Raw genomic sequence first — 13,624 nt, 5'->3', positions numbered from 1 at the left:
TTTACTGCATAATGTATAACTATTTTTCTGATAACTTTTCTGTATTGATTTTTTTTCTAAAAACCATTCAAAAGGTGAATTAAAGGGAAATACAATAGCATTAATATGTATAACTGATATTAATAAATATTAATGTAATTTATATTATTTTGGTAGAATTTCTGAACAGTTTAACAAAAGTTAAATTTGGAAGGTCGGTAAGATTAAAAATTTTAATTGAGATAATCTAATTCACTTCATTATTTCAGAAGGGAAGTTTTCCCCTAATAATGACATAAAAAAAAGGATAAATAAAAAATGTTTCAATTTTTTTCTATTTCACTAAACACTTTTTAATAAAATATGATTGTTTCTAGGATAATAAATATGGTAAACTAAATATTAATATAATAAGTGGAAAATTTTAATGATATAAAGAGAGATAAATAAGAATATTGGAAGGTCTAGGAGCAGTCAGGCTTCACGTAGAGGTGCTACAAGGTAGAACTCTGATGCTCACCCAAATGAGTTAGTGGTTAAAATTGAACTTTCATGGACATAACAAATATTCTTGTTTCTCTAATCATGAAAAATTGAACTAAGTGTAATCGGTAAATTTAAAAAGCAAATTAAATTTTTTTTTTTTCAACTTATCAGCATAAATTTTTGCAGGTGTATTTTATGGGTGATGAAGAAAATGAAGTAAACCATCGTTGCCAGTATATTGAAGGAATCAAAAGAGATACAGTATTGAAAATTCAACGAATGTTACACAGCCACAATTTTTTGGTAAATACCTTTAAAAGTGCAATAGAAAACTAGCCTCCAGATAATTACATAGTGGTCATTCATGCTGATCGGACTCCATGTGGCGAACATGAGAGGCGTTATAATGCGCCGATGATCAATGAAGTTGCTGTTTTGGTTACTGGTGACCCATGCTCTCCACACGACATAGTGTTACGGGCACATGATAATGCGCTGAAACATGTAGCCGATACTCATAAATTTTATGATGCTTTGCAGTACCCGTTAATTTTCAGTAAAGGTGAGCTAGGATATCATTTCAATATTCCAGTCATGAATCTAACAACAAGACAGCCAGTTCCCAATAAAAACGTTTCCTGCGTGGATTTTTATGCGTATCACATGATGCTTTGAGAGCAGGACTTCAATCTCCTTTCGCGGTCAAGGCAACTGTTTCATCAATTCTTGGTAGATATGTATATTAAAGTAGAGAGCGAACGCCTTCGTTATATTTCTATAAACCAGACGAAATTACAAGCTGAAAATTACATTCATCTACAAGATGTGACTAGCACAGATGGTAATATTAGATCTAACAACATAGGCAAGATGGTTATACTGCCTTCTACTCTTTGTGAACAGTCCCCGTTATCTGCACGAATACACTGAAGACACTTTCACTTATGTACGAACTTACGGCAGGCCCGACCTCTTTGTAACTTTTACCTGTAATCCTTCGTGGCAGGATGTAACTAAAGAGCTAATGCCCGGGCAAAAAGCCACTGATCGACATGAGATAGTTGCTCGTGTATTTTGTTTAAAGGTTCACCGCAAGCGAAGCTGCGGGTTACCCGCAGCTACTACTATAAAATCATGTCAAACTATCATAACACTGAGTTCATATTAAAAACATTTATGAGCTGCTGTCAATACATGGCAAAACAAAAAGGTTAGGTTTGTTCTAAATGTTTTTAAATATATTTTGATTTCTATGGTTAGAAATTTCCAGTTTAAAAACTGATTTTTTATGATGTTGGTAAGCCTGCCCTTGATATCTGTCTATTAATCAGATGTAGGTTTAAACAGCCAAGAGAACAAGTTGTCATGCTCAGTATTTTGAAATACCACAGGATCAATGAGTTTGTATGGAATTTTGTGCAATAAATGAGAATCAATGCTGTAATGAAAATTTACAAAAGGGTCACTAAGGACCAAACATTGCTTCAATGGAGATCATAACTAGTGTACTGTAGATTTGATGAAAGTTAAAGTTCCTAATGTTTTCTTAAAGATTAAAGTATTGTGTTTTCAAATTTTCATCTCTAAATGCTCTTATGTGCACATTCAATAAAGATCATGAATTATGTAAAAATTCATAATGATTGACCAACTTTATGGAAGGGCAATCAATTCAAGGAGATGATTATACCACTATAATATACCCTTGATTGTTTGAGAATTTTTGAAAAAAATATAGTTTTCTACAACTGAAAACAAAAAAATTATAAAAGAACAATACTGAGTGTCTAAAAAAGAACTCCAGGGTTTCAAGAACGAATATATTATTTATTTTGCAGTGCTTAATAGTGTTTTACGCATAATCTTATAGTAACAACAATTAAGTATTAGTTTGCACATTCTCTGTCAATATGCTGTTATGTTATGATCTTGGGCTTCAGTACCATGGCATTGGCACAAGAGAAAGCAAGTGGGTATACTTGTTCACTGAAACAAAATCAACTGTCGTACAAAGAAATTATCTGTGAGTTTATCGTAGAAATTCTCCGATTGACATAAACATACATAAGTAGTGAACAGTTTTTGGAAACTGGAAGTGTCTTGAAAGGATGCTAACCAGGTAGGCCTAAAGCAAATGCCAAAACACAAAAAGAATTTGACTGTCTTTCCAATGACGTCCAAAACATTCAGTTTGTAATGCTAGTGGTCTACTAAACATATCTCTAAAGGTACTATACTTTATACTTTCATGTAGTAAAAACACATACATTTGTAATTCTAAATGTAATAAGTACATTTAATCTAAAACCGCTGAATTCTTTTTCTGGTACCCAGTATTTTGCAATCATTGAAAATACTGAACAAAGATTGCTGAGCAAACTGAAGGTTATATTGAAAAGTGCATTCCTGAAATATTTTTATGATTGGATAAAATATTGATATAAGGGTGTTTAATTAGATGGAGGCATCACTTTGAATGTAGCAACATAAAAACTTACTTTTATAAACAAATGAATATTAAACAAAGTTTCTGATCAAACATACATATATGACATCATACATGACATATCGGTCTCAGCTAAATAACTAATGAAAGGAGATCTGCATTTTGTGATGTCTTACCTACATAATAAGGAAGTGATTCACTGTTTAATCATTAATTTTACAGAAATTGTAGTAAATTACAAAATAAGAGTCTCCAAGGAGAGAGAGTTATTTATTTTTATTGTAAATAATACTTTAACTGAATAAATCAAAGTATAATTAATTTAGAAATTGTTGGAAACAGTGAGAGTAGTAGGATACAAAAAACAAAGCAAGTTATGTATTACATAATTTATCTCTGGGTTATATTCTGATGATAAATCATAAATTTTCAGCTTGGAATTTTATAGTAACGAGTGTAAGGCTTTGATCTAATTTCTGTAATAATCCATTTGTTTACTCAATCATGGTACATTTACTACATCAATCTAGTACAGTGGTTATACAAAACTGATGACCAAGCACAATTATAAAAAGAATAAGGTTGTCATAATATGACAATGTCATGGAATATCACACTTGATTGAACAGTCAGGAAATTTATGTAATATCACAGACACTAAATCAAAAAAACCATCCATGAATTATTTGGTTTAGGCAGGAGTTGGATGCTAACATTAAATACAATCTGTCAATATTTTCAATTCATTTAAATGAAAGATTTTATTTAATAGCATTATATAAAATGTTGGTAAGAGATGACTGGTAATGGTGATTGTATTACAGTGTAAGGATTAGGAGGCCTGATATTATCAGACAGGCATTTTAGCAATCTGTGCTTTTGTGAAGTCATTAGAAAAAAGTAGACCAGTAAGTTTACTGATAAAGCCACCTTCCAGAAAAGTTTATTGGTTGGTAAAGATGTACAAATTTTTACACAAAGAATATATATAAATTCAACACACAAATTTTTAAATGCTTGAAACATGAGTTTTTTCTAGTAAATTTTCAAGTTGAGTTTTACAAATGTTTTTATAAAGTCAGTTATCAAATAATTAAGAATAACAATAATGAAAATGAGAGCAAAAGGTAGGAATGACTACAAGAGGACGACAAGTTAAAATTTTAAAAGATTATAAGATACTATAAAAATAGATTCAGTTAGAAATAAAATGGATAATAATTAAGGCAGGAGAGAGGACCTAGAAGGTAATAATAAAGTCCTTTGTATATGAAAATATATTTTAGAATTAATAGATGAATACAAAATTGTTTCAAACACACAATTGTATTTTAGAATTAAATGGATGTAACTGTACATCATTTAAATTGTTAAAATTGATAAAGGTAGGAAACTGCATAGGCACTTATGCTAGACAATTTAAAAGGTGACTATACTACTACCCGAATTCAATATAGCTTGGAAAAATTTAAACAAGAAAGCAGTAGGAATTAATGGTATACCGTCTGAATTAAAATGATGTGTGAAACAAGTATGACAGTACAAATTTGTTTGCAAAATTTATAATATTGGAAAAATACATTCAGGTTTCAATAAACACATGTTTATCACACCAAAGAAAGTAGAAGGAGGTTAATTTAAGAACTGCCATACTATAAACTTAAATTCATATGCTTCAAAATTATAAAATCAGAATAATCTATTAATGAGTGAAACAAAAGACAATGAATAGCTTGTTTTCAGTAGTAATATGGTAACATAAGAAGCAATTTTAATTTTTAGAGTAATTTTAGAGGTAGATTAAAGAATAATTAAGCTGAGTTTATCGCATTTGATAATGCAGAATGGAATAACATTTAAACTTTTTAAGAAAAAAAGGAAAACCAGACATAGAAAGAAATCATTGTAATCCTTACAAGAATCAGGTAGCTGTAATAATAGAAAATGCGGTAAGGCTATAGTACAGAGAGGAGTAAGCCAAGGTGGTGTTAGCCTCTTCCTTTAGTCTATAAGTTGTACATGGAAGAAGAAATAAAACGATTAAAAAAAAAATAGAAGCAGAGATATAGTCCATGGGCAAAAAATACAATTTCCTGATTATATTTTTATCCTGGCTGCAACTGGGAGGAAGTTAGAGGTAATAATGAATGGTATAGATTCACTGCTACGGATAAATTCAAACAAAAACAAAACAAAGGTAATGTAATGCAAGTGAAAGTATAATGATGAAATAGGAGAGCATAATATACTCAGAAGATACAAGAAATCAGTTATTTACACAATAAGAGTGAATGGACTTAATAAAAAAAATATCAAATGCAGTTATGCTCAAGCTAGAGGATCTTTTATACAGAAAAGAATTTTGTTGACATCAAGTATATATTAAGTAATTAGAAAAAAAAATCTTTAAAATTACCTTGGTGTAAATTTTTATAGCAGTGCAATCAGGGAAGCCACAAAAAAACAAAGAATAGAAGATTTTGAGATTTGGTATGACATTTGGAAACTGTTGAAAAGCAGATGATAGCTGGTTATTACAGGAGTGAGTGGAGAGGTTTTAAGACAAGCTTGAGAAGTTTGTGAAAACAAAGATTAGAATATATGAAGAGATAATGACTGGCTAGTTTATATGGTGGTTATTAGCCTGCTGTGTCCAGATTTGGTGTTGGGTCCTAGTGTGAATCATACGATCTCAAACCTCAAAAATATAATCAAATCATAAAACCTCAAACCTCAAAAAATGCATTTTCTGTTAAGTTCAATCTGAAAAATATTTTGATACAAAAGAAATTTTTTCCATCATTTAAGCATAACTTCTAATATACCTTCAATGCAATAATACATGAAACCTTATTTTAGTATTTTTAACTTAAAGCTCACAGAAGATGTAAACATTGTAGTCTAATTTAAATTTTCAGTTCAGATATGTAAGGAAATTGTACTTAAATGGATTTGGTTCATTATTTTAATATGTTAGATGTGGTAATTGTACAATAATAAATATTAAATATATTTCTTAGATTACAAAGTGAAAAAGGAATAAATAAATTTTGGAATTGTGTGCCTTCAACTTTTCCTTTAGCAGAACAGCACAAATTCAGTCTTATAAAAATGTCTAATACTGTACTTAAGATTACTGAATAATACATACTTTTTCAAAAACACTACAATAAATAATAATAATAATAATAATAAAACACTATTAGTATGAGTAGTATGATATGAATTTAATATGTGAAAAATTAAATGAATTAAGTAAAGTTTTGTGCTGAAAGAGAGTTTACGGATACTTTAGATTAAAAGCTTTACATTTGTAAACATTTTAATTATCTAATAATCAGAACTTTTATTTAATTCTACAAGTGGAGTTAAATAAAGTTTAAAAAAATTATAGTTAATTAGAATGGCTCTTGAAAATTAATCTATTAACTTAATATTTCAGAAAATGAAAGCCATTGATTAAATTTTTTCTGTTTGCACTACAAGATGTTCTTCTCTGAATGAATCTCCCAAATTCCAACAACTACGCCGACAAGATAAAAGGAACACAGAGCCAAACTCCAAGTGTCCAGCTGGATCTGCATTTGTATGAGAAATAAGTCGAAGTCGTGGAATAATAGTAGGTAATATCTGAAGTTCAAATATAAGCTCTCCTTGGCAATGCTGACAGCGAGATGGTAGATCATTAGGTGGATAAAGAAAAAGTGGTTTTCCTCCTTCCCAGCAATATCTGAGCCAAACAAAAAACAGTACGTTAGTAATATCATCTTTTAGTAGAATCATGCTTTTATTAATAGCAACATAAGTAAGTAAATGTTTCAGCAGTATACTTCTTATGTACAATAGATTATAATGAATAAGGTTTCATAATTAATTTTTAGGTTAACATATCTGTAAAAAAATATTCAAATATATCTTCATGAATAACCTATTTTGATTATTCTGTAATCATGTTCATGGTTTTGGAACAGTTTTTTTTATTGTAGTACCGTGATTTGTCTCTCGCACATCATTTAATGAAGGATAATAATAATACTTTTATTATTCACATGAAAAAATGAATAAAAAAAAAAAAATTATTTTAGATCAGACATTGTACACACAAAGCATCTAGTTTTTACACTACTTATTCATACTCACACCTTATAATATCCAGGTATACAAAGTTACAGAGTACATGGATCTGAGTACTTCTCATAAGATATCTGAGAACTAACTCATGATTTTTTTAATCTTTTTCAAGTCAATTTTTTACACAGATTCCTCCTATATGTTGCTAATTCTGTGCTACTTTGTTACTACTTACCCAAAATCTAACAATTGCGATGTACAAAAGTCACTTATCAGCAGTGAAAAAAGTGAGTTTTGTAATTTTGATGACAATATCTTTAATATTTTCTTTGAGACTAGTAAAAATAAAATATTTTTCCATTCATCACTTTTACTGTTTCTAAAAGAAACATAATTATATAAAATTATGTAGCAGTTTTATTGCAATGAATCTGTGCACATTCACTCAACTCAGATAATATAACTGATATTTATATTATTATATTTTATTTTTAACTTGTTCCATCCCAAAAAGAAAATAGTATCAAAGTATTTCAGCCCTCCTCCACAGGCCTCTTCTATCCCTAAATTTACAAAACATGAAGTATTGTAAAAATGAAACCTTTTTATTTAAAAATTTTTCTACCATCAAAAAAATTAAAAATAATATAAGTAAAGAAGAGATTCATGTCTTTTTCTTTTTTTCACCCCTCTCTCGCTCTGAAGAGCTAATGATCCCTAGCCAACTTGAAATAATAAAAATTTAATGCAGAATTAGAACCATTATTGTTAAAAAATTTTCTACGTTTTGAAAAAAAAAAAATGTTGTCCAAGAGGTATAGACCTCATCCCCTCAAGGGCTTTCTTAATAGCTTTCTTTAATTCAAAACTGAAAACTTGGAATATTACATTTTTTCTTAATAAAATGTTTTAAGGGTTAGAGTATGTTTTAAGGGTTTCTTATAAACCAAAAAATGTCATAGTACTGAAATTTTGAGCTGTGCCCAAACTCTTGAGGAACTCTTAAGTTCCTCAAGCCCCCAAATAAAAACAAAAATTAAAATAATTTATTTTATTTTTCAAGAATATCATAAAAACTTCAATGATGAAGAGAAGAAGTCTTGGATCCCTTGCTATATTATTTTAATTAGCCTTGCTTCAATTAATTAAAACTGAAGTTAAGTATTTCCTGTATTCAAATTATGGGAATTGGTATTTTTCTAAATTAATTTGAGCACAAAATGAAAATTGCAAAATTTGTATTTACCATATATATATTTCTAGGAACTATATATAGCATCACTCATAGAGTGATGCTATATATAGAATATTACCACTTCTGGTGAAGTTGGGTACTTCTGGAATTATTTTATAAATACTTTCTACTTTGTAGTAGTAGTAATAGAACCCTTGAATTTAATGTTAATAAAAGTATCAAGTTGCAATAGAAATTAGGATGATAGTTTTCATTATAATTTGAGTATTCAAACTAAGCTGTAGACAATGTCCAATGGTAGTGGAAATGTGTAGTTTTATTATGAGGTTGAATTAATTCACCAAAATACTGATCCTCATAATTTGAATACAAGAAATATTTAATTTCAGTTTTAATGAACTGAAGTGATTAAATTTGTTCAACAAATTTCAATAGTAATACATTCTGCACTGAAGTACGAGAAAAATTCCACATCTGATAACAGTTAATTACCGTTCATGAAAATATATATTGGATTCAAACTTATTAGGAACTTCTAGTACAGTGGTTCTCAAACTTTTTTTTACTTATCACTAATGTGAATTTCAAATCAGTAGCATATTACTGAATTATTAAATATGTAATATGCCATTACAATTGCGATAGAATTATATCTTAGAATATGATTCAAAAAATATATTTATACCTCAGAATGGTAAAGCAATAAAAAATTACAATCATATTTGAAAGTATTTATTTATTTTATGAAAAAATCATGAATTACAATTTTTTTTATTTATTACAAATTTCTGAATCATTTTTTACAAAAAAATTATTTACTTAACAAAGAAATGTAACATTTACATTTATTTATATTACTGATTATACAATATTCTTGAAGGCTAAAAGTTCAGTGAGAAGGATGGTGCTGCATGCTTGAAACAAGCGAAGAAATATCTGGTTTATTGAATTTAATTTTAAGTGCAAATTTGGGTCAAGTTCAGTCTACTGTAAAATTTATTTTTTCCATTTTTGAACTGGAATTTAGTAAATTCCATTTTCAAACCTTAATCACAAGATAACTTTATCAAATATTCTATTTCATTTTTAGAGTTTCAAAGATGATATCCAGGAAATAGTGTTGTATTCAAAGAAACTCGGAACAGTCTTCTTTAAAATATTCTTCAATTGTTTCAGCGAGGATTAGACAGTGGTATTTTATGTTAGTAGTACTGTCATAAAATTTTCCAGATTTGAAAAAGGCTGCAGGTTTTCATTCAAAAAAATATTATTCATCATCTGACAATTTTTGATAAATGCCTTTGTTTTATTATCTATTGAAAATTGTTTTGTTATTTCACCTTGTAAATTTAAATTTAAGTCATTGAGGAAACCTTCACCTTATAAACTAAAATTTAAATCATGAGGAAATTGAAAATATCTGATAAGTAGGCTAGTGTTGTGATCCACAGTTTGTCTCTCAATTGATCACACAGTTCAAAATCATATCCATTAGGAACATCTCATCTCTGAATGTAGGTCAAATATCCTGCTTAATATTTTTCCTTTAGAAAGCCATTTCACCTCTGTATAGTAGTAACTGAATGTGGTCACTCCTCTTTCGGAACACAGTTTTGAAAATAACAAAAGTTTAAAGCCAGAGATTTAATAAAATTGACTCATCTTGATGGCCTCCTAGAGAACATGTTTAAATTGTTCAGATATCCATTATACTGCTGAAGCTTCTCCTATGGATGCTGCAATGAGTGAGGATAAAATTTCAGAATCCAATTTTACTTTGTGGTAACACCTCTAAGTTTTCCTGTTACAACTTGAACACTATCAGAACAGATACCAATATGCTTCCAGTCCAGTCCAGTCCATTTTCAGAACACATCATCCAGCTTCTTATTTTTTTAAATATTTCAATGACAGTAGTTTGTGTTTGATAGCTCATTGCAAAATAAATAATCCTCTTTAATTGCACTTTGAAATAGACATTGCACGTAAACGATAAGTTGACCAAAAATTTCTTACATCTATGCTTTAACTGAGTTGTATGGTGAAAAAAAATCACTTTTTTGACTTGAGGTATTAAGTTCTTTTTAACATTTAATGCCATGCTTTCAATTCTGCGGAGCACATTATCATTTGACAGTGGTATTGTCAACTGTTTAGCTGACGATTCATTCAACATACAAGTTAAGATATCTTTTGTAATATGCAACAACAGCTCTTCATCGATTGTATGAGCTCTTTTTTGCTATTCTTAAGCTCACTTAGAAATATGCCTCAACTGCTTTTTTATTAGTACTGCCTATAAAAAAAATTACATAATTTTCTTTAGGCATTTCATCCCTATAACTTTTCAACTAAATAATCCTTAGGTCTGTTTTCTAAGACTGTTTAGTACTAAGGTGCTGGTTCAATAATGAGGTTTTCATGATTTGGTTTAAAACAATTTCAAAGCAATGTTTACAACTCTGGCAGTAAATTTAATATTAATGAACTCAGAATCTGCAACTTTTTGTATTTTAGCAGGAAAAAGAATTTGACTCTAAATCCTGATTTCAATAGAGTACAGAATGTTACAGGATTTTTAACTGACAATGTTTTGTCGGTTGTTGTTATCTCTATTACATCATTTACCCATGTAATTTATATTTTATGTTGACTAAACTAAACCAAATTAATTCAAGTAAAGTACGTAAATAAGTATACATATAAGAGAAAAGTTCCTTTAGAGATACATGTGCCAACACTAGTGCTTTAATTTCATCAAATAAAAAAGTAACATAATAATAATATTTTCAAATCAGATTATCACAGAGTATGTAAGATATCATTAGCAATTGTATCCATCTGTTCGTAGGATAATCACGACTGACTTGCTTAACTGGGGGAGGATAGTGCAACCATCCTTTTACAGTGGCCATTGAGAATTTTGTATGAACACGTGTGATGACAAGACAAGTTGCTGCATCTGTGCTGTGACACATGTAAGAACTTAGTATTGCGTGTTCATTTTGCTAGGCGGATAACTGATAATCTTATTCTTGCTCTACACAAACAATTTCCAAACAGTTCCCATAACCTGGAATTATTTAACTTTAAAAGAAGTCAAAATATTTGATAATACTTTTCCTTCTGTTAATATCATAGTACTAGAGTTCAATATTAAATAGCTTTGTTATAATAACATTACCTTACTAGAGTTTCCACAATTCAAGATTAATCGGTTGTTGCTGAAAAATAATTATCATCCTTTCCTAGATTATTATCTAAAGTTTTTAATATTATCTAAATATTCTTTTTCATGAAAAAGTGAGAAATGAAAAGAAAGTAGTGGATAAAACTCTAAAACCCTTATTCAGAAATAAGTAAGAACTTTTTCCTTACGTATCATATCCACAATTTTATAATGGATCTAAATAAAACAGAAATTCCTTGTAATCTGCTTATATGACAGTACAAGATGTATATGAATAATTTTTTTTTATACAAAGGTACACAAAAAAAGAGTGGTAGGAAATGCTCTACTGCCCTAACTGAACAGTGAGAAAAGTTTCCATCAGTTACCAGTATTGGGTATTTTATTCAAGAATCAAATTGATTGTTATCCTTTTTCTGTATCATGTTTTCTTTTTGGTCACAAGGTGATGTATCAACAATACAGATCTTAACATACTCAACCCACCGGGTTGGTCTAGTGGTTAATGCGTCTTCCCAAATCAGCTGATTTGGAAGTCGAGAGTTCCAGCGTTCAAGTCCTAGTAAAGCCAGTTATTTTTACACGGATTTGAATACCAGATCGTGGATACCGGTGTTCTTTGGTGGTTGGGTTTCAATTAACCACACATCTCAGGAATGGTCGAACTGAGAATGTACAAGACTACACTTCATTTACACTCGTACATATCACTCTCATTCTTCCTCTGAAGAATTATCTAAACGGTAGTTACCGGAGGCTAAAACAGGAAAAGAAAAAAAAGATCTTAACATACTCACTATGGATTTAATGTTGTAGAAGTTACCTTCCATGCCAAACAATATTTTTGGTGCACTTTGTGTGCTTAATCAGTTCATTTACTTTTCTAGTAACTACTGGTCTACATCCAATTGCAGCTAATGAACAACCTTTTTTATGATAAGAAAAGAATTCTGTTATATATATTTCAAAAAATGTCTACTAAATATAACAGTATTTGTTCTACTGCATAATAATGTTGCTAACATGCTAAAACCAAAAATTACATATGGATATGATAAGATTTTGAAAAGCACGATGTTAGCACTAGAATATAGTTCTCCTGCACTACATTTAGTGTGATACTTTTATGATAATGTTTGATTTTATCAACTTTATGAACAATAAAATTTAACTATTTTTTACTTACTTAAAACAGTAAAAAATGTAATTAATCGGTTTTTTAATTTATAATATTTTTTTAACTATTATTTAAAAAAAAATATATATAAAAAAATTAGAAAATTAGGTCTAGGGTAAGATGGTTAACTGATCTCTTACAGCTGATGGTTTAGCATCATCTTCATTGTGATTCAGGAAATAGAATTGTGGAAACTGAAAGGTGCAAAGTATGATTAAAAACAATGACCAAAGCCATTTTAAGCCAGGTTTAGTAAACTGGTTCCTATAGATGACTTAAGTTAAACATCAATGGGTACAGTTTCACTGGTTGCTAATGACATTTGTAACTATAGATATTGATGGCATAAAACATAAGTAAAAAAAATTTTTTAATAGAAAATAACATCTTGGAATACTGAGAGGAAAAAATAATTTACATTATGCTAAGCAATAAGCATTCTCAAGTAGTAAATAGCTGCAACATAAACATTTTTCAATATTTCAGAGCTCAGTATTCTAGTCTCAAAGTATAATTATCTCATAAAACAGTATAAACTGTTATAAAGTAGTATGATTACAATAATTAGAAAGACTCAAAACAGAACCTCAGCATATATTTATGAAAAAAATAAAGAGATGAAATTTTGTTTTGTGTATGAAATTCTGTATTAATTCTTGACTGTGCCTATAGCAACTGGTATTTATTTTATATTAGTTAAAAGACAAAAAAATGTTAGAAAAAGTAGTTTCAGAGAAGTTTGATTTTTTTCCTAATGAGAATATTTAAACAATATGAAATTTTATGAAAAATTCAGTGTTCCAATTTTTTTCAATACATGATATTAATATAAATGCTAATAATGTAGTAGTTCTATATCTCAACATTGAACAGTGAGGAACAAACTTACAAACACAGTACTTATAAAATTCTGTACATGATAATAAAAGTAAAACATTTCTAATCCAATGATAAAGTTCAACATTTTATGCTGAACTAGCATAAAACATAAAATGCTGTTAGCTTTTATGTTTAATATAGTGTCTTACAAATAATAAGTTATTTAATTATATTAATTCTATTTGGTCTAAAGAAATAACA

The 13,624-nt window shown here is 29.0% G+C and overlaps 1 protein-coding gene across 1 annotated transcript in view; it reads right to left on the bottom strand.

Moving 5' to 3' along the window:
- Window positions 1–342: 342 nt before the first annotated feature.
- trus (programmed cell death 2 like trus) overlaps window positions 343–13,624 on the bottom strand; it is a 38,592-nt gene continuing 25,310 nt past the window's right edge. The window contains exon 6 of the mRNA XM_075382082.1: window positions 343–6,641. Within this exon, the coding sequence (XP_075238197.1) occupies window positions 6,371–6,641 (271 nt within the window). The 3' untranslated portion in view covers window positions 343–6,370. The remainder of the gene's footprint in view (window positions 6,642–13,624) is intronic.

Source organism: Lycorma delicatula, chromosome 1, assembly GCF_047948215.1.
Source record: "Lycorma delicatula isolate Av1 chromosome 1, ASM4794821v1, whole genome shotgun sequence".
NCBI lineage: Eukaryota > Metazoa > Arthropoda > Insecta > Hemiptera > Fulgoridae > Lycorma > Lycorma delicatula.
The sequence above is the reverse complement of the archived record's forward strand: the minus strand, read 5'-3'. Positions and strand labels throughout refer to the sequence as shown.